The sequence below is a fragment of the Pelobates fuscus genome, chromosome 4 (genome assembly GCF_036172605.1).
Source record: "Pelobates fuscus isolate aPelFus1 chromosome 4, aPelFus1.pri, whole genome shotgun sequence".
Taxonomy (NCBI): Eukaryota; Metazoa; Chordata; class Amphibia; order Anura; family Pelobatidae; genus Pelobates; species Pelobates fuscus.
The window spans coordinates 300,611,713-300,639,356 of record NC_086320.1 but is presented as its reverse complement, the minus strand read 5'-3'; the positions used below and the strand labels follow the sequence as shown (position 1 = coordinate 300,639,356).

Genomic DNA, 27,644 nt, shown 5'->3' with positions numbered 1-27,644 from the left:
GGTGATCTCTGGTAATTTTACTAGTATAAATGACTATTATTTTGTGTATTTTGTTTTTAAACAGCTTTGAACCTAGAAGGACCAGAATTGCCATTGCTACTGGAGAAACTTTAGGAGTGTTTGTCAAACTGTTTTCACCACAAGTCCACTGTAACAAGAACCTGGATCAAAATACTCATTATGATGTCACATGTTAAAGGGTGAGCTATGGCTTGATTGGAGAAAAAAAAGGTGGAGTATCCTTTTGATTACTTATTAATGTCTATTTAGACATTATTATTATTATTATTATTATTATTATTATTATTATATAGCGCCAACAGATTCCATAGAGCTTTACAATGGGTGGACTAACAAACATGTAATTGTAACCAGACAAGTTTGATGCACAAAAACAGAGAGGTTGAGGGCTCTGCTCCATGAGCTTACATGCTAGAGAGAGTGGGGTAAAGTGACACAAAAGCTAAGGGGAGTTTTAGGGAAGTAGATTGGTAGAATAGTATTCAATGAAGACTTAGTGTGGGGTTTTTTGTTTGTTTTTTGCTTTTGTGAAAAAGTGAGTTTTTAATGATTTTTTGAAGGAGTGGAGACTGGGTAAGAGTCTAATGGAAAAAGGAAAAGAGTTCCACAGGACTCATGCAGTCCTAGAGTAATACACCTTCATTTAAGTGACCTAACTCCGCTTTGAACAAAATAATCCCAAATCATGTATTTAGGTTCTTTTTCTGAATGTTAATTGTGCATCATATTTAATCTTTTCAACAAATTTTATACAAGTTTCAGAAATCAGGAGAGGAGTTTAATCAGAAAACCCATAGCACATTGATTTTAATCACTGGGTGGAAACATTTGAACCTTGCAGAAGATTCTTTATTATCTTAAACTAAAAAAAACATCACTTTTTACCTGTCAATGAAAACACCATGGGAAGTAATGGTTGTTAATGTAATAAGAGTTTAATGTTATATTGTAGGGGATTTTTATATATTTAAAAAGGAAAATATATTTATTTAATATATACTCTTATACTTATATTTAAAAAAGTCTTGTTATAATTACCAGACATACTAAGGATTAAGCTTTCATATACCTATTTTATACGCCCTTGTAAATGACAAATTAAAGATTAATTTGTTTATGACAGGTAGCTCTCCAGATGTTGTGGTTCCATAAATTTCTAAATTCTTTATCAGCTGATGAGTGGATGGGTATTATGAGATTTTTGTTCCAAAACAGGTGGAGAGTTATTTCTTGTCTAAACATGTTAACATCTTAGGTGCATTTTAAGGCCACCTTGTCCTTAGGATGCTGCAGGTGGTGTGGTCTGAGATGTTATACTTTGAGCCTTGGTAACCAACAATAGACACACTTAGTACAACGATTCTCAACTATTTTGTAGCTAGACACTGTGAGGAGTGCACCTGCTCATGCAGCCATTCTTTTACTAGTGTGCCTATAACTACTACCAAGCTGTTTCAAAGTGATGTGGCTTTAATAGCTCTTTCTCGGAAAATGCACACCTGTCAGTACATGTTCTGGAGTGTACAACTGATGGCATTGCACCAATGTGTTCTTGAAGAAACATAACAGGCTGAGAATCAGACATAGTTCAACCCTACGCCTCATTGGAACTTCTTGGTTCTTTCTCTGAAGTGTAAATGTGTAGGATCAAGTTTCCAATCACTTAAGGTCAGATCCACCAGGACTCCAATAGGCTATTTGACCCATCCTTCAGCACAAAAAGCTAACTTTAGAAACCTTGCGTGGGTTCCATAACACTGTTTATCACATAGAAACATAGAATGTGACAGCAGATAAGAACCATTCGGCCCATCTAGTCTGCCCAGTTTTCTAAATAATTTCATTAGTCCCTGGCCTTATCTTATAGTTAGGATAGCCTTATGCCTATCCCACGCATGCTTAAACTCCTTTACTGTGTTAACCTCTACCACTTCAGCTGGAAGGCTATTCCATGCATCCACTACCCTCTCAGTAAAGTAATACTTCCTGATATTATTTTTAAACCTTTGTCCCTCTAATTTAAGACTATGTCCTCTTGTTGTGGTAGTTTTTCTTCGCTTAAATATAGTCTCCTCCTTTACTGTGTTGATTCCCTTTATGTATTTAAATGTTTCTATCATATCCCCCTGTCTCGTGTTTCCTCCAAGCTATACATGTTAAGATCCTTTAACCTTTCCTGGTAAGTTTTATCCTGCAATCCATGAACCAGTTTAGTAGCCCTTCTCTGAACTCTCTCTAAGGTATCAATATCCTTCTGAAGATAGGGTCTCCAGTACTGTGTACAGTACTCCAAGTGAGGTCTCACCAGTGTTCTGTACAATGGCATGAGCACTTCCCTCTTTCTACTGCTAATACCTCTCCCTATACAACCAAGCATTCTGCTAGCATTTCCTGCTGCTCTATTACATTGTCTGCCTACCTTTAAGTCATCAGAAATAATCACCCCTAAATCCCTTTCCTCAGATGTTGAGGTTAGGACTATCAAATATTCTGTACTCTGCCCTTGGGTTTTTATGACCAAGATGCATTATCTTGCACTTATCCACATTAAATGTCAGTTGCCACAACTCTGACCATTTTTCTAGTTTACCTAAATCATTAGCCATTTGGCTTATCCCTCCTGGAACATCAACCCTGTTACATATCTTAGTATCATCCGCAAAAAGACACACCTTACCATCAAGACCTTCTGCAATATCACTAATAAAAATATTAAAGAGAATGGGTCCAAGTACAGATCCCTGAGGTACCCCACTGGTGACAAGCCCAAGCTTCGAATATACTCCATTGACTACAACCCTCTGTTGCCTGTCACTCAGCCACTGCCTCACCCATTCAACAATATTGGAATACAGACTCAAGATTGTGGTTTATTGATAAGCCTTCTATGTGCAACAGTGTCAAAAGCCTTACTGAAATCTAGGTAAGCAATGTCTACTGCACCACCCTGATCTATAATTTTAGTTACCCAATCAAAAAAATCAATAAGATTAGTTTGGCATGATCTCCCTGAAGTAAACCCATGTTGTCTCTGATCTTGAAATCCATGTGTTTTTAGATGTTCAACAATCCTATCCTTTAACATGGTTTCCATCACTTTCCCCACTACTGAAGTAAGGCTTACTGGCCTATAGTTGCCAGACTCCTCCCTATTACCTTTCTTGTGAATGGGCACAACATTCGCTAACTTCCAATCTTCTGGGACTACTCCTGTTAACAATGATTGGTTAAATAAATCTGTTAATGGTTTCTGCTAGTACACCACTAAGCTCTTTTAATAGCTTTGGGTGTATACCATCAGGTCCCATTGACTTATTTGTCTTTATTTTTGACAGTTGAAATAGAACCTCTTCCTCTGTAAACTCACGTGTAATAAATGACTCATTTATCCTTTTTCTTAACTGAGGTCCCTTTCCTTCATTTTCATCTGTAAATACCAAACATATGTTGGTGGAAAGCACCCTGCGCTTTTCTAGTAACCCGCTTAACATAGAAACAGGTTAATCCACTGGCAATCCAAAACATATTCACACTAATAAAAAGAATAACACATATAGATGTAATTATAGTTTATTTTTAAGCATTTAGCTAATGTCATAGCCTAGAGACGAGACAAACTGCAAGTATGGAGCTGTGGTGAGTGCCTACACATCTGTGCACAGGTGTATTAATACACACTCTGACTAGATCAGGTAGAACACACATTAGTAAATAAGGACCTTGTTAGGCAACCACACATACTGTTGCAGACTACATGCGAACAGTTAGCCACAGGTGACCTGGTTCTAAAACTGAGAGCAATGGTGGATAACCATAAAGACTACAGTTGCCGAGGACTGCAACTCCAGGAGCCGAATGAGCAAATATGAGATTGCATAACTGCAGCAAGGTTTAAAAATATATCGTATCTCATATTAGGCATTTCTTATACTGTCACAATGAACACCTAATTTGCATTTTTAGTATTCCATGTTGTAAAGTTAATGACAATATTATTCCAAGCAGGAACTAAGGATGCTTGAAAAAGCGTGCTTGCCAGATACATATGCTGCAGCACTATCTGCAGTAAATATAAAAGAAAGGAGAATCATGAATCACTCCATCAGCCTTAACATTACCCAAGTGGAACACAAGGTCCCAGGTCACACATGTTCATGGAAAGTGTAATTTGGAGTGAGAGCTGTCCTTGCGGAAGCTGGTAATGATTAGTGCTAAAGTAAAGCAAGGGTACATGGAGGTATCTGTAACTGTAAAAGAACTAATGAGACACCAGAGCAAAAGAGATGACTGTATAGTATTCAGAGGAGGCAACATAGATAGGTCTTTAGAGCAATTCGGGGCTTTTCAGATTGCCTTGGAGTTGCAGCACACTAATCATGGTGTATTCCTTAATTAGAGCCTTCAAATAAAATATTTTCTTTAATTATGCATAAGAAATAATGTGCTGTGCTTTTTATAGAAGAGACTGTCTCATTATGCAAAAGATTCTAGCAATAAAAATAAAAACAGTGCCCTTGAGTGAATTGAGAAAGTAATTTTATGTAGGAAGGAACGCTGGTAAGTACATCTATTATATTAGAAATTCTGGCAACTTTCAAGATATTTTTAAAGAAACCAGACTTTCCTAAACTCACAAGAAAATACAAAATGGAGCACGGAGCTAGCTGCAGACCAGAGCAGGCACATCTTGGAAGGTTCCGTGCCACAGCTTGCAAAATAACCGTTTTTTTTTTGTTGAAAATTGGGCACTTACCTACCAACTGCATTGACTGCATATCAGAGAAACCACAAAGGGTAGTTAAAACAAGAAACCAAGGGTGGATAAAGCCCTTACCAGCCGTGACATAGGCGAACTCCCGCGGAACTCTCAGAAAGCCGCATGGGAGAAAATGGCGCTGGGGGAAGAAGGATTTTCCGACTCCTCCTTTTACCAACCTGGGAGAAGGAGCTTCACTGGGCCAGCCATCAGGGCATACGGTCAAAGCCACCTCCATCTGGCGATCCAGTTACTGCAGACCTCTTAAAAAGCAAGCTTCAAAGACACCATTGCAGGATCTACCACACGGCTCAACCTCCTCAAGGCCTCAGCAAGTTCTCGGGACACCCGACTAACCACACTAGAGCAGAAGGTCTCTGACATCCGAAAGCAGCAAATCAGTACCACTGAGAAAGCAGAAGCCCTGGAGCACCACAGATGGAAACACAACCTCAAGATCAGAGGGGTGCCTGACACCATTGGGTTACCCGACCTCCCACACTTTATTAGGTGCCTATTGGTCACATTGCTACAGCTTAAACAAGCTAAAAATGTGAAGCTGGATGGAATGTTCCACTTGCCAAAACCGGCACCTTATCGTGCGGTTTCAGTCTCTCCAGGACAATGCCACGTTGTTAACAGCAGCCCAGGGGAGATCCCCCTTCTCATTTGAAGACTCGCAAATTTCACTGTTCCCTGACCTAACGAGGAGCGCTCTCAGCTGGCGCAAATCACTCCAACCACAACTACAACATTTGCGTTCCAAGAATATTCCCTATCACTGCGGTGTGCCAAGACTTCTCACATTTACCTTTCAAGGGACTACCCATCGGACAAGGAGCCCGCAAGCCCTGAACTCTCTTTTTTGCCAGCTGGGCCTGTCAGCCACCCAAATGGAGAAGTCTACCACTTTGTCCCGACTGGATCCCTCTACAGCAGCTGAATTTATCCCAAGCCCATCCCAACGCAATCACCCAGCGGAGAATGCCACTTGAGTGACTTATGCTGAGACACCGCTTGCTCATCCCGAGGGATGCCACCAAGACCCGTGACCAAGCATTCAAAGTTCTTACTGTGATTTTGCTTAAATTATGTTTCTTCTTTTTAATTTTATGTTACACATATTGTTGAGGTTTACAACCCAGAAATGTCAAAGTGGGTGGATATACATCCCCACTTACTGTTCTACGTGATGTATAACTGTTTACACTGCATGCGAATAGGCCTACACATCTTGCGGTCACACGTTTGAGGTGTCCCACCTAACACTAGCTCCAACTTCTCCCCCCCACCCCTAACACCCACGATAGAGCTACAGTTAAAGAGATATTAGGTTGTAGAAATAAGTGAACCTCTGTTTTTAATCTTTCAAGATTCTTTTCTTTCAGGAAGTGTTCTGGAGGATTGGAGGAAGGCAGATGTGGTTCCTATATTCAAAAAGGGTTCCAAATCCTTGCCTGGAAATTATAGACCTGTGAGCTTGACTTCTGTGGCTGGTAAAATATTTGAAAGGTTATTAAGGGATAATATTCAAGAATTCCTTGAGAAGAACATGGTTATCAGCCAAAATCAGCACGGTTTTATGAAGCACAGGTCATGTCAAACTAACTTGATTGCGTTCTACGAAGAAGTAAGCAGAAGTATAGATCAGGGTGTTGCAGTGGACGTGATCTATTTGGATTTTGCCAAGGCATTTGATACAGTTCCACACAATAGATTAGTGTTCAAACTCAAGGAAATCGGTCTAGATGAAAATGCTTGTTCTTGGGTAGAACATTGGCTTAAAAACACAGTACAAAGAGTACAAAGAGTTGTCGTTAATGGTAAAATTTTCAAGCTGGACAGAGGTGGCAAGTGGTGTCCCTCAGGGGTCTGTTCTGGGACCCCTTCTATTTAACATGTTTATAAATGATCTTGAAGACAGCATTGAAAGACATGTTTCAGTGTTTGCAGATGACACAAAACTTTGTAAAATAATACAATGTGAGCAAGATATTACTTTGCTGCAGAGGGATTTAGATAGACTGGGGGACTGGGCACTCAAATGGCAGATGAAATTTAATGTTGAAAAATGCACTTCGGCGTAGAGAATACACAAGCAACGTATACCCTTAATGGAAGCGAATTAGGGATAACACATGAAAAGGACTTGGGAATTGTAACGTTGTCGTATAGTTATCCAGTCTAGCATGTTTATTGCCAACTGTTGAAGTCTCATAACCTGTCAAACAAAAATGGTACTGTTTAAACTGCCAGACTTTGCAATGCAATGAAAATCTCATTAATACTTATTGTCTTATATAAGCGAAATTTATGCTGCATTTTGAACCTATCTAAGCAACGTAAACCTATACCGTCTATTTCCTTTAAAAAAATGTGCAAGATCTACTGTCTATATCCCTAAAAAAAATTGAGCAAGATCTACTGTCTAACCCTATGTTTCAACTGTTCATAATTGAACTGTTCATAATGCGCTTTGGGGTACCTCTTAAGCACCTGTTATAATCGTACGCACTACAAAAATAAAGAATTAAAAAAAAAAAAATGGGACTAGACAAGGGTGCCCTCTTTCCCCTCTACTGTACATAATGGTGTTAGAACCCCTTGCGATTGTAATAAGACAAAACAAAAAAAATTAAAGGATTTACGAACTCCTTAGGACAAAGTAAATTAAATATTTACACAGATGACATCTTACTAACTTTAGAAGAACCTAAAACCTCAGTCCCAGAGCTTCTAAAGGAGATAAATACTCAATTGTGTCAGGATAAATTAATATAGAGAAATCAATATTTATAGCAAAAAACTGAATAAAAGGTTAATTAATTTTCTTGTACAAAACCTTGGGCTCACAGAAAACAAGGACAGACTAAAATATCTAGGTAACACTAACCTCAGATTTAAAAGACCTAGTAGAAGCCAACTTTCTACCTTTACTAACCCAAACTAACAAAAATTCAAGGGACTGGAAAGATATGGGATTTTTCTGGTCGGGAAGGATCAATATCCTAAAAGCATTTATTTTACCAAAATGGCTGTACCTATGGAGAATGATTCCACAAAACTGGTTATCTTTACTACACTCATCCTTTTTTAAATTAGTATGGGGGGGAGGGAGGTGTAAGAAAGCAAGAGTTAAAATGAAAGTTTTGGCTAGATCAAGGCAGGATGGCGGCTTGGTGTGACCGGAAATTTTACAGTGCTATCAAGCAAGCAGACTTTTCCCTATAATGCTTACACAAAATATTGCTGCTACCCAAGAAACATGGTACAAAATGGAAAAAGCTAAAACCAGGCTAAGTACACAAAGAAGCACACAACATCATAACACCCATGTACTGATTACTAAGTTTTGTTTTAACATGTTACTGTTGTTTTAGAAACGGTTATGGCACGACCCAAAAAGGTGCAAATCACAAACGACACAGAACCTCGACTTTATTGGTGCACCTACCTGCACGACTGTCTGTAAAAATCCAAATAAAGAATAATAAATAAAAAAAAAACAGGGTAAGCCATTTAACGTCACTATTTTGGGTCCTAGACGTGAACAAAAAAATCCATCCAAGAGGCACTAACTAAATCTCAGATACTCGAACTCACGAGTTGGTGGGACAAATTCTCAAACAACATAGGTCTCAGAAACAGTATAATAGATGTGCTCCCTTTTTCTAGTATTTCAGATATGTTAGACAACATAAAAATAGACACTTTGAAGACTGGAGGAGGAATAAGGGAATTCAAAAATATACTGGTGGAACATAAAATTAAAACCTTAAATCAAATTATGGAGGAATTCAACATTCCCTCCAAGGACACTTAACTTTCTGCGAATTAAGGGCATTTTAGCAGAATATCTCCTTCAAAATGAGGGGGAGAAAATTACAATTCTCAAACATCTTCTCGCATTAAAGAACTATAAAAACCTAATGGCAAAATGCGCTAAAGTTATATTCAAGTGGAGACACGTTAAACCGATAGAGCTTATTAATAAATGGGAAAAAGAACTACAAGTACAAATAGAAGAAGAAGAGTGAATAAGCTTTCTAAATAAACATGTACACTGCTTAAATCTTACAGAAACCCAATTTAAACTCTCAAACAGATGGTGCCTAACACCGAAACGTTTAAAGAAAATTTTCCCAGAGTCATCAGACAGATGCTGGAAATGCAATATTAATGAAGGCAATTTAATTTATGTTTGGTGGCAGTGCATAACCTATAAATAAATTCTGGAAAGATGTAACCAATGTAGTATACCTAATAAAGGAAATAAAATTAGTCTTTAAGCCAGAAGTGATTCTACTAAACGTGCACTGGCCAAAAATGACAAAAAAAATATTGATAATAACTCTAAATATAATTATATCAGTTAAACTACTGCTAGCATGAAACTGGAAAACAAGGATAATTCCACGCACTCAAGAATTAATATCACAAGTCATATGGCAAGCAAGAATGGAAAGGGGTATCCTGGTGAACTTAGGAAACATATATACAGAAACAGAAGACTGGGATACATGGATATGTAACATGGAAATGATAACCTAATAAATACCGTCATGATTACTTTCCTCCCATCTGATTCACGCAATAGTTAAATCAGGCATAGCCAACGCCTGGACTAAACGAGTCGAGGGCCATAAAAGAGGAGGGAGGAAACTAAAAGAAGATAACGATCTCAACCCCTAAACGGGCAGAAAAAAACAGAATAAGAAACTATAGAAAAAATACAATGGGCATAAGAGGCTCTCTCTCTCTCCAAAAGTAAATGGGCAAAGTAAAGCAATAGATAAGAATATATAATGAATTTAACAAGTGTCAGGGGGGTGGGGGAGGAATGGGAATTCAGGTGGGGAGGGGGGGTCACAGGGAGTTTAATAGGATAGCACAAGATATTTATGATGACTAGTGTATGTTTCATGGCCTGAAATATAGAAATATTAGGAAAACTATACAAGGCACGTACACATCTGAAATATAAAAAAAAACCAGAGATATTCATCCCTTGGGGGGGTGACCACCTGAGGCGCCTAAGCCCCGTCGCGCCAAGATATCACCATATGAGACTAACTATTGTGCCCCAGAGGGATTGCATCGCTGTACTGCACTGAAATATCTAGTTTCTAAAATACAAAACGTCACTCTGCATGTTACCATGTTGAAGTCAATGTCTATACTGCGTCAATTGTTTTCCTACATAGAGGGGCGATAGCCCACTCGCTGTGTTACTTGTGTGCAGAGTGAAAAAATAAACAATTTAAAAAAATATACATACTAAACATCTGTTAGCCTAAGTTTCCATGTTGGTGTGTGCTTGTGTGTGTATTTATGGCGGTATGTATACTTCTATGAATGTGTATGTCTAACTATTTAACTGTGAGTATGTGAAGATGTGTATTTTCCAGGCATTAGAGGGTTAGAGTTTGGAGGGGACTTTGGGGAAGTGTCACCAAGTTTTGGGCTTAAGCCCAAGGTCTATTTTGACCTAGGAACAGCTCCCCAGCCAAGGCACTTCATGTAAAATTTCTCCTGTCTCTAATGTAGAGAAAGAGTGATAGATTAAGTGGAGCAGGTGTTTTTAACAGAGCAAAGCACAGACAACATATGTCTTTCTGTTCTTAGTCTCAATAATGGAACACAGGTGGAGGCCAGGGACGTTTTAGCCGTGAGGCAAACAAGGCATTTGCCTTGGGCGGCATTTTCCAGGGGGCAGCAAAAAAAGCCGCCCCCAAATACCCAGGGCAAATGTCTTGTTAACCTTGCGGCTAACTGACATGCTGGGCTGCTGGCGAGGGAGCACTATCTCTGAGCTGTCTGCTCAGCTCCCTCGCGCACCGCAGAGTGAGTCTGGGAGCCGGAATATGACGTCATATTCCGGTTCCCGGCATCACTCTGCGGCGCGCGAGGGAGCTGAGCAGACAGCTATGGGGAAGTGCTCCCTCGCCAGCCGCCCGCCAGCGCCGCCCGCCCAGCAGTCCCACTAGACACCAGGGAGAAAGAGAACCCAGCATTCCCAAAGGTAAGGAGGCTGGGGGGGGGTTAAATAAAAAAAAGTGCTAATGTGAGTGAGTGTGTGTGTGTCTGTTAGTGAGTGTGTGTGTCTGTTAGTGTGTGTATGTGTCTTTTAGTGTGTGTGTCTGTATGTGTCTGTTAGTGAGTGTGTCTGTGTGTGTGTGTTTGTGTGTGTCTGTTAGTGAGTGAGTGTGTGTTAGTGAGTGTGTGTGTGTGTCTGACTGTGTGTGTCTGTTAGTGAGTGAGTGTGTCTGTTAGTATGTGTGTGTGTGTGTCTGACTGTGTGTGTGTGTCTGTTAGTGAGTGTGTGTGTTTCTGTTAGCTAATGTATGCGTATCTGTCAGTGAATGTGTGTGTGTGTGTGTGTGTGTGTGTGTGTGTGTATTTAGAAAGCGGGGCGGGGGAAGGGTTGGGTGGGGGTGGCGGGGGGCACCTGAGTTTTGTCCTGCCTAGGGCAGCACAAAACCAGGATACACCACTGGTGGAGGCAACCATGGCAAACACTTTCCATAACTAGGGCCTCAGTTTATATGCCTGGATGGTGTAACAACAAGGAAATCAATAGACAGCTGGAATTAAGTTAGAGCACTATTATTTGCAAAACAGATCAGTCCATCAACTCAGGACATGTATGCTGTGGCATACCACAGCAGATTCACATGGCTTTAGTTTTGAAACCTCAAATACCTCACATAATTAAATTCTTTAAGTCCACACACATTATATGGGTATAAAACTAGCACGAGGCCACTAAACTTGTTTTTTTTGTCAATCTTTCTTTTATTGAGGCAGTAAAGAAACGTTACAGAAGAGAAAGGAGTGTTAGCAAATAAGCATCATTTGAAGGTGCAATGGTACACCAACTCCAGTGTATGACAGCCTCTTTTTTTTATATGTAAAACAATAGAAGTAAATCAAGATTCAAGGTAGTTAAACTTAACACACTCGGGTACATTATCCTAGCCTAGACAGTTATAAAAATCTTAGCTAAGTAGTAGTGGCCTATCTAGGTGAGATAAGAGATTGTTGAAATGTTACGTTTGTAAACTAAGCAGGTTAAGTAGTCATGTAATATTACGATAGGTTAGGTAGTTGTATTCAACAAGAGGGACTGCTGAATAAAGTGGGTCTCAAGTTGCTATGCTGAATTCAACTGTCCAAGTATAACAATGGCATTGGTATGCACGTGTAAGTGCAGCTGTTCTAGTTAAACATTTATACAGACCATTGGGACACTGAACTCCACTGTGCTACTGCGCTGCGAAAATGAACTTGCTTAATGCCTCCTATACAGTACTCAGCTACTCTTAGGTAGGAGCAGTGTGGCTAAGTATGATGAGCAGGACGTTAGACAGTGCCCCATTAATGCATAGACCGCAAGCTAGCAGGCCACTAAACTAACATGCAGATATTGTAATATATATACAGGGGATGGATAGCAATAACATCAAAACAATATAGTATTATAGTTATTATTGCTAGCATTTATTAAGGTCTATTCCGTTAAGGGAAAACAACATTACAATACATGCTGACTAATACGCTGCTGTGAGCTGTTTCACGCTAGATAGCCGCTTAGCTTACAATCAAAATGTAAACAGCAGTTGAAAAGCTAATAAGGGAGCTAAGGGAACTGTCACTCGTTCTGATTAAACAACCCCAACACCTGCAATGGTGTCTATTAAATGTGTAGTGATATATAATAATAACATAATTCAAAATATCCACCATTCATGGGTGAATAACAAGCAAATCTTCTGTGAAAACATCATAGAATGTTTCAAACCATGTTTACGTTTATTGATTAAGGCGGCAATGAAAGGTGTCTGATTCCATCCAGATGAAAGCACACACCTATGTCTTATTCAATTTATACTGTAATTTTTTTATGGGTCACCATAGTTACCCACAAAAAATGATAACATTACAGTATAAACTGAATAAGACATAGGTGTGTGCTTTTTTAACTTGATCTGCAATAAATATATACCTAGAATTATATTTTAACCACGTCTTCCAAGTAATTTGTCTACGTGCTTGAAGGTGAGGGTGCTACTGGTTAGCCAGTTCCTGTCCTATTTAAACCACCAGAGGAACCTGTGCTCTGTTTTGCTTTCTTTTCTTTTAAAGTGTGGATACCACTTATTTTACATATTCGAAGCAGTGTATTGCGTCTTGAAGTTTCCACATGTGGCCAATGTTCTTCTATGTTAATGCAGTGCAAATAATAAGCTTCCAATTTGGAAATTGATACATTCTGTGAATGACACATCAATAATTATTTTATCGAGCTATTTAGCATCTTTAGTTTGTTACTTTATATTCCAGTATTAACCTAAGCAGGATAACAAAGATCCCAGCACTCTTCTGTAATGGGAAAAAGTATTCTTGTATACTTCTATATTGGGTAGAAAAAATAATGCTATTAGTCTCCCGAACTGATTGAAAAAAATGTTCAGGTACCCTACTATACTAAGACAAAAGAAATGGGGAGGAGGTATTTAATAGTACTGAAAGGCTCCAAAACAGAAAGTAGTAAAGTGATTAACTGTTTTGTATGAGAATTAAACACATAACATAAGGAATGTAAAGAAGGTACTTGAAATTATTAAAAATTTAAATAAAAATTTTAAAAAAATTTAACATACAAAAAGTCCACTTACCGGTCATGTCGTAAAGCCCTCATATCAACATACACAGTCGTAGGATCTGGTCCAGATGTTCCCTAAAACAAAGCATTCCATAATTAGCACTAGAAATTGGATTAACCCCAAAATATATTTAGATAACATTCTAGAAGTCTTTTTTAAGGTTTAAACTATTTTGTTGGATTTGTGGTATATTGGAATATTCGTATTTCTCAAAGAATTAAATTGTAGGACTTAGGTTTACATTTTGGATCCAGAAACAGTGTTCCCTTTTAGCCAAATAATTTAACACAAAATATGACATGAACTGACTTCAATGGAGAGAAATCCATGGACAAACATATTTTTTCTAAGTATTAAATAACAGGAACAATTCTAGCTACAGACTATATTTCCCTGACGTTTCAACTATGTGCCAAACTAAATCTCCAGATTCAGTTATGTTAAAGTAATTCAAGTAAATCATAACCTAGGATTAAGGTAGAAAGGACGCAAGTCTCAAATTAAAATAAAAACCAAGAAAGGATTAAGAAATGTGTAAGCCTTGTAGAATCGCTACAGGCAGCCAACTAAAAGGAATCAGCGATCATGTGCTAACAGTGGGACAAAGAATAGATGCAAGTCAGATATCAAAGATATGCACCACAAGAGGCTTAGAAAAATGTTAAAGAGAGATAGTACAATTTACTCAAGAGTGAAGGAAAAAAAAAAAAAAAAAAACTAATTATGTTTTATGTCTATGGAAGCCAACGCATTACAGGATTAGAAAGGAAGGGTCAAAGAAGGGATGATGGAATACTAGTGCAGAAAATGGAGGACAGAGGAAAGAGGTCAAAGAAAGTTCTGCAATCTCCCTTATCATTCCTTTCCCAATCCCTATGACTCTTGCAAAAACATTAAAACATATTTATATTGTTAACTCCAATGCTATTTCATGCTGTCATCACAAGATCCTTACAGATCTAAATGCCAGTATGGAAGGCTCTGCGCATTTACATTTGCAGATTGGTACATCCCAGCCACTGTTGAATGAATGAGACATTCAATTTTGATATAGGACCTCTAATGGCTGGTTTGTTTTGAAGGAATAATTCTGCAGGTCGTATTGTACTGCGTTCAGTGTGTGTGTGCCAGGGAGTTAGATACATTTTGTTGCACAATGCCAGGTCTTGAAATGCCAAGCTTAGTATAGCCATTTTAAGGATGAAGCGTCAGATTCAAACTAAGATCATCTTACTCTTCTAAAAAAAACTATTAATGGCCATAATGGCTAAAGTCCACTGAACTCGTTGGGTATTATGTGCAACAACAACAACAAAATGTTTTTGACTGCCATACTATTATGACCCTTTGTTACCACTAAAAGGCTGAACTGTGCAAACCTTTCTCTATAAAGCGATGTTTAACCAGGGTTCTAAAGGATACTATGAGGCTCACAAAATCTGTATCAAAAGCGCAAAGTTCTACAAAAAAGGCACTATAACTACTGCATCTACAGGAACAGTGGTAGGAGGATAGATTCATGCCTCACATACAATACTTTACAAAACTGCATGAAGAACATGGTAATATAGAAGCTGTTAAATAAATGCATTTCAGTTTCATAGAATGTAAGACATTCTCAAAAACTGCTTAGACTCAGAAGTCATTGCCCCCGTACCCCCTCTTCCAAAAAAAACCCCCAAAAAACAAGCAAATGATGGAGTCTTGAGAAAGCAGATGCAAGACATTTAAAAAAAACATATTTTTGGTTTTGTGCCTTTTGTCCCTTGACAGAAGATTATGTTTCTTGAAAAGATCTGACATGACTGTTTCTCACCATCATCATCTGTTCAATTGAGTGATACAATAAAACCTGGTTTGCTATAAAGAACCAGGCCAAAACGCATACTATTTAACAGCTACAAAATTATATGAAAAGCATATGTATGTTACCATCAACAAAAGAGGGGCAACTTTTGCTAGGAACGTGTTACCTGTATATTAAGGACAGGACCCACAACACAATTGTTTAGGCAAACTCAATACAGAGTTTGCCCTAAAACCAATAGCTCCTATGGTCTGCTCATGTGATCAAGCTTTTAGGCTTGGAAATAGTCAAAATGACTTATTGCCATTTTAAAGAGAATATATAATAGCTAAACTTCTCGAAAATAAACGCAATTCAACTGTACATTCAGTTTACCTTCTTGGGTCTTGCTATGGGCACTGCAAATTGGAGGTACAGAGTGGATGCACTTGCAGCCTCCCAGTTTTAAAGTGACACAGCAGCAACCAAAAACTTCAGTGTACACATATGTGCTTAGAATAGTGTAATGCCTTTTGCAACGTTGGGGGGTGTTTTTGCAGAATTGTGTGCAGTTTCTACATCTACTTTTCCACTTCCACAGCTTCTCCATTTACACTGTGTAGAGGGAGAGAACTTCGGATACATAGGTATAAATTATGCACTTGTTGGTGAATTTATTAAATATACATCTACCTAAATTAGAACATTAAATTACTACAAGATAGAGCCTTGCTTATTCACCAAAATGTGAACTGTCAGAAATTTGCCAGGGAATTGCCCATTTAAAGGAACACTATACTTTTTTTGGAATACATAGCTGTATTCCGAAATCTATAGTGTCCCTCTCACCATGTGAAGGGTTAAATAATCCTTTAAACACTTACCTGATTCCTGATCCTTGGTCATGCTCTTCCTCCGACATCAATCGATTGGGGGGAACCGCACGCACTTTATGCATTCCCCATAGGAAAGCATCAACTCAATGATTTCCTATGGTTTTTGTTCAACACACTGGACATCCTCATGCAAAGTGTAAAAACATCCAGCATTGTTTTTGCAGGAAGCACCTCTAGTGGCCGGCAGTCTTAACCCTGCAATGTTAACATTGCATTTTCTCTGTTTTACATTGCAGGGTTAAGGGGACAGAGACACAGCACCCACACCACTTCAAAGAGATGGCACCCAGACTACTTCAATTAGATGATGTGGTCTGGGTGCCTAAAGTGTCCCTTTCACAACAAAAATGATGTTTCCCAGTTTGAGTATTTTGGTATTCAACTGGAAAATCCCTAATGAATTCACAATGTAAAAAAAAAAAAAGAAAAAAGTTTATTGAATAATCCCAAGTGAAGGTTTTACCATTTTTGAAACAAATGGGATTCAAACATGTTTTATTAGTGTACTAAAGACAGCTTCAATAACACTGTCTATAGAAACATGTCTAGTTGTGTTGAATAAAAAAGGCAAATAAATGTGCATAATTGTATTTAATGACCTAGGCCTAGGACATATGGACAAATGGCCATAGAGGACCAAAAAGTATTTTTGGACATTTTAGATTGCATATCTATCAATAGTCAGTTATGTAACTGAAAATCTAATTTAGAATGTGACCAAACAATCCTACTTACATAGACTATTTTCCAAGTACATATGCTTTTATTTAAAATGTATGTTATCACTCCAAGCACCGTAACCACTACAGTCCACTGTAGGGTTTTGGTGTGAGAAGTGCCCTGGAGCTGTGCCAAGGTAATTTGTCACACCGTATGAGAATAGTCTGACAATTTAGCTGGGTCCACATTCCCTGCTTCCAGGATTCTACATAGAGTTAGCTCTACTGAGCTAAGCATGGTAAGGCAGGATTGTGCTCATTGGCTAAGAGCGTCAAATGAGCAGTCCTCAGCTGGTGTTTGGAACTTCTGGCACCATGACTGCTATATACAAGTGTAGTGGTTATAGTGCTTGGACTGTTCCTTTAAATGCAGATTATTGAGAGGGGTTTCTTTCTTTCTTTTTGCTGTGAAGCTCTGCCATACAATCAAACAATCATACACACCAAAAAATGATGAGATCAATAAAAGAGGGACTGAAGAAGAAGGGCACAGGATGAAGAACATTTGGCTCCTGGGATTTTTCCACCTTTGAAGTCAACCATTACGTTTGTATTATTTCAAAATAACTTCACTTTGATACATAGCCTGCCAATGATATCGTATTTGCCCCCTCTAGGTGGGTATTTAGGGAACATGAAAATCCCCTACCTGCTCAGCCAGTTTCCCCAGCCTGTGAGGCTACAGCAGCATGGATAGCAAGGGGATGAGTGAAGGAGCAGGAGGGATCAGGTGAAGAGAACAGGAGGAACAAATATACAAGAAAAAAAGAAATAGGAACATGGGGGGAGATAAGGGAAATGGCAGAAGCAGGGAGTAAAAACAAAAACAATGTCAAATTTTTAAACGGTGTTAAAAAAACAGAAATAAAAAAAAATAAAAAAGAGAAATAAAAAAAATAAACAATTACTTTGTAAAAAGTTAAAATAACAAAAAGGTGAAATGTCTACAGTTTTAGTAGAGACAGTTATGAACAGTTGATGCAAAGCTATACTTGATGTTTGGAACACACTTCAAATAAACATGTGGAATGCAGCAATGACAGATGTGAAACGCCTTCATGGAGGGCAAATATTTTACTACAGGGATACTACAAGCACCAAAACAACTTTAGCCTAACACAGCTGTGTTGATGTATAGATCATGCTTCTGTGGTGCTCAATTTACTGACATTTAGGAGTCAAATAATCACTTTTATATTTGTTTATGCAGCCCTAGTCACATATACCCTGGCTGTGACTCATACAGTCTCGATAAAAAAATGTTTCATATTCAATCAGATGTGATAGGACAGTTTGTTTACTTTAGAAGTTCCTATCTCCTGCTCCGTTAATCTTTAATTACACACGGAGGCAATTGCAAGATCTAGCAAGAAATAAGAAATTCTGAATTAATCATACTGTGCAATAAAGAAAGGTTACAAATTTGAACTCTCTTGACAGGAAGTGTGTAGGAAGGCTTATTAGGTCTCAGCCAGGTATGACCAGGGCTGCATAAACCAAGAGGTTGAACTCCTAAATGGCAGAGAGCCGAGAAATGAGACGGCAGGGGCATGATCTATACACCAAAACTGCTTCATTAAGCTAATGTTGTTCTAATGCTTATAGTGTCTCTTTAACTGTGTTTTTGTTACTATACGATTAAAATGATTTGAATACCAAAGGGTTCGGAAACACATTGCATTTGTGTTTTTCTGTTGTAGGGTTAAGCCAGGTAGTTTCCACTCATAAGTATATTCCTTGTATTAACATGATAATGTATGACTGCTTTTTTATACGACTGGAGAAAGATAATTTTGAAATAGTCATGGCTAGCCTCTTCAGCTACTATGGACTACTTAGTTGAAGCTGAGCATCATGGCAAAGATAGATCATAATAGCTGATGAGCCAATGCCTACTATGCTTTTTTCTCCCCGAATAACAACTTGAAAGTATATTAATCAACATAATGTAAATCTTACACATGTTACAGCACCCCTTGACATAGGATTCTCGAAAATATTCAGTGCTAGAGGTGTGGGCAAGGTTCATATAATTGGAACTTACTAGGTGTGGCCAAGAGGAACCAGCTAGGTTGCCCCAAGCATTTTTCAACCTCTCTTTGAAAGATCTGTTGGGGATTTGAAGAATGCTGAAGGGGTTGGGGATTTGAAGAATTTGCAATTAGTTATACGGATTCCGATAAATCACATTTACTTTATTTTGGGTGTATGAATCGTTTTGCTCCTTTGCTATAAAACCCTTATTATACCCAATTCTTTCCAGTTCTTTACCATCAATTAAGAAAACGGGCAATATCTCTAAGGGAAGGACCTACCAACTTTCTTAGTTATGTTTATGCTTAAAATAAATGGAAGGAGGTGTCATGCGCCTCCATTCAACGAGCATAAAGTCAGAATTATAGTAATCGATCTCCTGAACAGTTCAAATGCTTAGAACGGTACGTTAGTTAAGACCTGTGCTGTTGTTTTAATTACTTTCTTTAAATTTTATTTTCAGCGACAGATTGATAATTTGCAAAAAATAAATAAATACTGAATTAAATTAAATATATTGACATTAATTCTAAAATTAACAAATTATCTTTTATTTATAAAGTTAAAATATTCCCCCCAACACTAACATAATGTGGTAGAAAGTATGCATAACTAAGTTAATAAAAACTGGTACAGCTGAAGGCTTAGCTCCCAATTAGACAAGAAACTGTGGTGTGAGTTGATTGTAACATACATTATTTAGTACTTTCCTCACATACACATGATTTTGAACATTTTTATTTAAATTACTGTATATGACTTACAACAAACAAAAAGAATAGCTTCACAACAAATGACTAGGAAAATGGTAAGTGATACATTCGCATGATTAAGTTATGAGAACAGTTTATATGGAAATTGAAACGCATACCGGTAGATAATGCATTAATATGTTTAATCTGCCCCTTTTCTGCTCAACGGGAAAACTCATACAAACCGATGTTAGACGGTGTTCTTTGTGCCATGTCTTATGGGACATGATGATTCTCTTATTTTGAAGATTACTATTAAAAACACAAGCTATTGGACCCAAGGCCTAGCACGTCATGAGAGATCTAAAGGCCTATATATAAGAAATATAGGACTGTGCACGATAACAGAGATACATCTACAGGCTCTCAGGCTTCGAGGGTGAGCCAGAGTGTTGATGGAGCCCTAGAGCAAGGATACAGAACACAATATCTACTGTACTGAGCCTAACGGACTGGCTCTTACAGTTCTGAACAGCCACGGCAGCTGCACCCCGCCCCAAACTGGGAGATTTCATACTGGTCCATGCAAATATGTTCAACTATGTTGACCCGCCTGCTTATCCAATCTCTGTCTTGGCTGACTGGCAGCTCTTCACAGAGTGTGGTGTGTGCTATGTGATGCAGCCTTGAAACCCCTCTACTATTTGCATACATATGGGACCCGAGCTGCCTTCACAACTGGGCATGGTGTGGAGGCTTGAAGCGGACAGACCACTATTCTGTGAGCCTTCCTGTGCAGAGGAAGTTGAGGCTCTTGACGGTGCGGTGGTCATGGGATCTGACGGAGCCTATATCGGCAAAGTGGCGGGAATGTCGTGAGGAGCAGTGGAGGCTCTGGTGGTCTCTAAGTCAGTGCCCGGACAGATAATTGGAGCATGGGGGCTTGAGGCCCGTGAGTTCTTAAAAAGGGGGGAAGCTCATGGACTGCTCCAGCTTCAGGATGCCAACTATGCTGTTGGGTCACCTGGGATGCATAGGAAAGACTCTACGAGTTCCATCAGCATACAATGAAGCATCACAAGTGGGGTGTGTGAGCAGCTGTGGAGCCTGTTGTGGTGTGGCCCCTCCCTACAGGTTGTGGTGCCCACTGGACTGTGGACTAAGTGCCTTGTCTAACCAATAGCCTAATCCACGATCATAGAAGCCTTGCAATATGCTTTATTAGAGTGTTCATAAACTATTTGCTATGAACTGTTTTATACAGTTTATAATGCGACTCCTAGTATAGTTATAGAGTTTATGCATCTTTCTTTGCATTGCTAGGCTGCTATCCTTTATTCATTTAATGCTCTATCAAGCGCTATTGTGATTCTTTTAAGAGGTCAATATGATAAATACACATATTGGATATGCCCCAGTGTACTCCCTGGACTCCTGGTATTATTCTTAAGAAATGTGTTCTTTACAAAAGAATCCATCGATATTCCTCGGCAAGTGTCTTGGATAAAGTTTAATACATGCAATGTTCCACACATATTTGCCAGTCCAGGATCTTTACGGCAGCACCACTACTTAGAAATACATGTTTCGGGTGTCGTCCGATCCCCCCAATTCCCTTTTCCTGTGTAGATTTGGAATCCAGATACGTTTCCTATTGGGATGAGCACCCCACCCATCACCCTTTGGAGGGGACCACAGGAAAGCATGGATTAAGGAGACTCTCTAGAAGCAGTTTAAGTGGCTGCTTTTGCAGTTATGTTAATCTTCCATGTTAAAATTGTGCACGACTGATTTGTGATGTAGTGGTGGGCTTAACACAATATAGCCACATGGTGTAACAGAATCCCCATATTTGTTTGCCAAGATATTGATTTTAAGTAGCCTTGTAAAATGTAAACTTTTTTTTGTGTGTGTGCACTGTTGTCTAATCTGTATTTTGTACATATTTTGGTCTTTAGAGCAGCACCTCTACTTAGAAATACATGTTCCGTCTGAGCCCCCCCAATTTGCCTTTTTTCAGGTTACCCAGCAGTGTGAGCAGAGTGGTCGGGTTCAACCCCACCCCGATGTTAATCCGGCAATGGCTACTGTGATAAATAGCAAATAAGAATGCACATGGAAAACACTGCTCCAAAAAGAGTGTTAAAAGAGTCAGATTACTGTGTATTTCGAAAATAAGATCGGCCAACTTCCCAAATTAGTTCTTACTTGTAAATATATTTGTGATGTTATGGAGCTTAGTAAATTACTACCAGAACTAAAAGGTAGAAATTATTTGTTAACATATATTTTATTTTTCTTGTGCTTTATTAGTTGATTCCTTAATTAGTATCTAGTTTCAGAAACTTGGTATTGTCACTTTAAGACAGATATCAAAAACACCAGAGACAGTAAGCACAAAGCTTGGAACATATTGTTAAGGGTCTGCCAGGATTTAGGATGAATTATTAATCTATGCTGTGGTTGGTTCCATTTTATATATGTATGAAATTTCTATTTCAGTAATAATTTTCTGTGGTAACCACGGGAAAATAATGATATAAATTGCACTCACTCTCTTTACATTTTCAGATGGGTTTGGACTTTACCATAACCACTATGATTTTCCACAACAGTAATCCCAAGCAAATACCACAAATGACATTATTTTATACCTTCTTTGCCAGCTATTCATAAAACATTTTTAAAAAAAATGTAAAAAATACTACGGGTATCATCTGCTAATATTAAATTACTATGGGATTTATTCACAAAACAGAAATTTGCACAATTTGTACAAAAAATCTAACTAAAAAGAACTAACAAAAAAAAGCCTGACAAAGAGATTTTTACAACGGTGCTATTTTGGCCTAAAATTAAGTTGATTGTGAATTCATACCTACTGTTTGATAAATAAACGTTTACCTCTGTGCAGTCTGATCTAATGGCTTCATTGTGTCATACTGATAACAGTTACTTCAAAAACAGATTAAAATGAGTTGCTCTTTTTTTGGGATCAAATAAGACAGATCTGAATGGTCCTGTTCTGTGCTAGATTTACTGGACAGGTAGGCGATTGGTCACAGAGAAACACTGTTTGGCTAAAACCCACTGAGCACTATAGAGTAAGCAAACAAATAGAGTATTATGAAAAATAATTGTGACATATTAACTACTTCTTGCATGACAAGAAATAATAATAATCAAACAAACTTTATATACCGTATTTATCGGCGTATAACATGCACTTTTTCTCCCTGAAAATAGGGGGCAAATGATGGGTGCGTGTTATACGCCGATATACCATATTTACTTACCTGTCTTGAAGCGTGGGCCAGTGTTCAGCGCGCACCGTGGTACTGGAACTTCAATTTCAGGTGGGACTGAAAGGAAGTGTGCACACTTCCTTTCAGTCCCGCCGGAAACCGGAACCTGAAATTGAAGTTCCTGTACTGCGGTGCGCGCTGTGAAGCCGGCCCGCGCTTCAAGACAGGTAAGTAAATATGGGACAAGGGGAGGGGGGGACACTATGGGAGGGAGGGAGGGGGGGACACTATGGGAGGGGGGAGAACACTATGGGAGGGGGGGACACTATGGGAGGGGGGAGAACACTATGGGAGGGGGGGACACTATGGGGGGGGGACACTATGGGAGGGGGGGGGAATACTATGGAAAGGGGGGGGGACACTATAGGATGAGGGGGGGGCACTATGGGAGGGGGGAGAACACTATGGGGGGAGAATACTATGGAAAGGGGGGACACTATTGGATGAGGGGGGGACACTATGGGAGGGGGAGAACACTTTGGGGGGGAGAATACTATGGGGGGGAGAATACTATGGAAAAGGGGGGAACACTATGTGATGAGGGGGGAGAACACTATGGGAGGGGGGAGAATACTATGGGAGGGGGGGAGAATACTATGGAAAGGGGGGGACACTATGTGATGAGGGGGGACACTATGGGAGGGGGGGAACACTATGGGAGGGGGTGGAGAATACTATGGGAGGGGGGGAGAATACTATGGGAGGGGGGGAGAATACTATGGAAAGGGGGGGGCACTATGGGATGAGGGGGGGGGGGATACTATGGGAGGAAGGGAAATTTCATGGAATTTACTTCTTAAAATGAGGTGCGTGTTATACGCCGGTGCGTGTTATACGCCGATAAATACGGTACATCTCTAGAGCCAGAAGGTATGAATAAGACAGGTGGATAACTTTTATTAATGTGTCAAAATGCTTGTTAAATCCAATAAGGTTAAGCTGATAAAATAACTACTAGAGAAGTTGAAGGCCTAAAAAAACTAGACATTTGTTCCTGGCATATTTATCACAAAAAAATAAAATGATCCCCAGTTATCTACATCGTGATGGAAATAGGTGACTTAGTTGACTGTGGAGAAGATGTTCTGGTCTAATATTAAAGCAAATTAACTTGCTAGACCAAGGCATTTGTTTTAGAATTGACTGGTACTTCAAAGAAGCACCTTTGTGCAGCTAAACCTTGTACATGATCCTCTAAAGGAACAGACTCGAGAAGCAGTGCATATAGTGTGCAGGGTCTGAATTGGCTCCTACTCAAATATAAGAGTTAACGAGGTATTGCTCCAGCTAGTGTTTTGTAGAACAGCTCACTAAAAGTTACTGTGGATTATAGTGCTTTTCTAAACATGTTTTTTTACACCATAAACAAGTTTAAACATAGCTTTGTGCGGGAGGAAGAGGAGGGTGCCAAGTGTACATAGGCACACCCTAATGCAGGGTCAAACTGCCCTTTGTGCCCCCTGTCTACATATGTCCGGGTACTTTTGCGTGAGCTGGGAATAGCGAGTTATGTTTGTAAAATTGTGTATTTTTTTTTACTTCTTTTAGCTAAATTATTGTTTTTAAGCAAAATTTGCTGTGCACGCTAGTGTGTAAAAAAATACCTTGATCCCATATTTTCATGCAGCATTATGGATGGAAAGTCTGACGTTACATGTGCTCATATGTGAATTTGGAAGAAGAGGCTCAATCCCCCAGAGACTCAAAGTGCATTATAGGACGAGGGAAGTGCTGCGGTTTCAATTGTGTTTTATAGTTACCTCACTCTATTCCTCACCCTTGCAAATATCTCAATCATGGATTCCTTTTAATACTTTTTGTGGTAAAACAATGTTCATTTTACTGCAATAAAGGAACTCCTGCATCAATTTTAAAGAGCTATTTTACTTTTCCACACTTGTTTAATAACCAAAGATTGCAGTTTAGGTTTAATGAGTTATTTATAGTTTTATGCTGTCACTTTAAAGGGACACTATAGTCACCAGAACAACTTTAGCTTAATGAAGCAGTTTTGGTGTATAGAATATGCCCGTGTAGCCTCACTGCTCAATCCTCTGCCATTTAGGAGTTAAATCCCTTTGTTTATGAACCCTAGTCACACCTCCCTGCACGTGACTTGCACAGCCTTCCATAAACACTTCCTGTAAAGAGAGCCCTATTTAGGCTTTCTTTATTGCAAATTCTGTTTAATTAAGATTTTCTTATCCCCTGCTATGTTAATAGCTTGCTAGACCCTGCAAGAGCCTCCTGTATGTGATTAAAGTTCAATTTAGAGATTGAGATACAATTATTTAAGGTAAATTACATCTGTTTGAAAGTGAAACCAGTTTTTTTTTTCATGCAGGCTCTGTCAATCATAGCCATGGGAGGTGTGGCTAGGGCTGCATAAACAGAAACAAAGTGATTTAACTCCTAAATGACAGTGAATTGAGCAGTGAAATTGCAGGGGAATAATCTATACCCTAAAACTGCTTTATTTAGCTAAAGTAATTTAGGTGACTATAGTGTTCCTTTAACGTTTTTTTTTTTTTCTTTTTGCTGAGAATAGATCATCAAGAAATGTTTCTGAGTAGCTTTCTAAGTAGATCAGAGTTTAAAACACCTCATTGACTAATTCCCTGTGCAAGCAAGATCAGTGTGTGTGTGTGTCCTATTCCAGTCCCACAGGAACTTCAAAACTCAAATGTGATCTTCTAATTTCATTTTTGTGCTGGCTGGGTAAGAAAAGTATTCAGTGAAATGAAGCAGAAAAAAAATCCAATATATTTAGACAGGAATACACAGAAATGAGATTCATTTAGCTCTTCCACCTAGATTAGCTTGGGAGGCTGCCATTATGGACCTCAGCTTATTGACTTTGCTGCTTTCACCTCGTACAGAGATATGGGGAAGGGTTATATATTTTAATCAGTTGTTCCGTTATAGAAGGAAACGGCTGTCCTACACTGCCTTGAAAAAAATCAGAATGGTACAGTTGAACAATTAGACACAATTAGAAAATACTTTTTCAAATAACATTAAAAGAATACAAAACTATCGAAACAAGAAAAAATGCTAATTAAATATGAATTCAAAGACACAAACACAAAGGATTCAATATCAATACATTTACGAAGACCTTTTTAACCCCTTAAGGACCAAACTTCTGGAATAAAAGGGAATCATGACATGTCACACATATTATGTGTCCTTAAGGGGTTAAGGACACATGACGTGTGACATGTCACGATTCCCTTTTATTCCAGAAGTTTGGTCCTTAAGGGGTTAAAGGAAAAATCATCCTTTTGCTTGTATATTTTTATTTTAATTATTTGCCAATAGTCAGAAAAGTATGATGCCTTTTTTTACCAGTATAGACAGTTCTGACCATGTGTTAAATTGTACTAGCCAAAGTAAAAATACTCCAAAAATGTAGTGCTTAGCTTCATGGCTGGTAAGTATACCAAGAAGATCACAAATATTAGAGTTTGTAAGTTATGTAAAAAAAGAATATCTTGATTCATTGGGTGTGAGTGTTCGATTCTTCCTAATGGCTTCTCCAAACATGTAGATCACTAAACCGAACGAAGGCATCCCCTTTAAGTTGTCAACTAAACATATTATTAAGAAGATATTCACAGCTATAACCAGGCCTTGGGAAGCCTCAGAGGCACCATGGGGTTCATGATACACCTTTAAAATGTATTTATATATATTAAAGATATTGGGGTTATTAACCAAACAGTATATTATCAAGGAGTGATGAGAGCACAAGCATTATACATCTTAGGTCAACACAGCGGAGTAGTAACAATACAGGAGCGATTTTTTGTAATTTGTTTAACTTGGTCTAAATTGTAAAAAAATTTAGTTTGTTCCAAATAATTGCTGATTGCAGCATGGAGAGAAATACGAAATGCATGTTACTAAGTAGATAATGCCATCAGAACAAAAAAGGTCTGTAGCACCCATAACAGATTTGGGCTATTTACATAATAAAGCAATAATTCACAGTGTGAAGCAGCTTGGTGATTGATCTGATTAGCCTTGAAGCTTTCACAGGCCCATAAACATATCATACCATAATTACTCATAAAAACTGATCTTCCTTTTAAGATTTAGTATAGAGAAATTATGTAATTGATTTTGTTTTAGACTAAGACACATTTGTAGTCAATAGACTTACTGTGCATTCATTAGACAAACTGCAAAAAACATTGAGGAGGATATGAAGACTTTAAAGAATAGATCTAAAGATGAAAAATGAAGGAATAACTCTACTTTATCACACTTTTATGTGTGTGATAAAGTGTGATTTTTAATCATTAATAAAATAATAAACTAAATTGTACCTGCAAACATATGGCTAGATTAACACGACAGCCAAACGATGTGCTTACGGCCCTTGGATGGAGACCCAGATCTTTAAATAGTTTTGAAAAAGACTGGGTGAGAGATATTCGTGGACGTTCTTCGGCCACTACAACACAAGTCCGTACTCTAGACAGATCTAGCCCTCTTGCCTGTGAAATTTAATTAAAAAAAAAAAAAAAAATTCAAATGTTTTTGTTGCATATTTAGGTATAACAAAATAGAAAACCAATACATAAATGTAATACTTGTTTTATGTAATACAAAAATGCATCTTTGAAAAAGAGTCACTGAAATGTACTGAACAAATCAACACTGAAATTGGTTAACAGATGAAGATGACTTGGTCTAACAAACAGATTTCTTCTGAAACATGCAACTATAACAGTTAGAATGTACAGAATGTAATGTAAATCCCA

The 27,644-nt window shown here is 38.4% G+C and overlaps 1 protein-coding gene across 3 annotated transcripts in view; it reads right to left on the bottom strand.

Moving 5' to 3' along the window:
* Positions 1-27,644, bottom strand: part of DIP2C (disco interacting protein 2 homolog C) — a 446,084-nt gene that overhangs the window by 51,562 nt on the left and 366,878 nt on the right. For 2 of the 3 annotated variants that reach the window (XM_063452243.1, XM_063452244.1), the window contains 2 exons: positions 27,207-27,377; positions 13,456-13,517 (listed from right to left, as the gene is read on the bottom strand). In XM_063452243.1, coding sequence (XP_063308313.1) covers positions 13,456-13,517; positions 27,207-27,377 — 233 coding nt within the window. Of the gene's footprint in view, positions 1-13,455; positions 13,518-17,493; positions 17,524-27,206; positions 27,378-27,644 lie in introns of all 3 variants that reach the window. The other variant, XM_063452241.1, reaches the window with a different exon arrangement.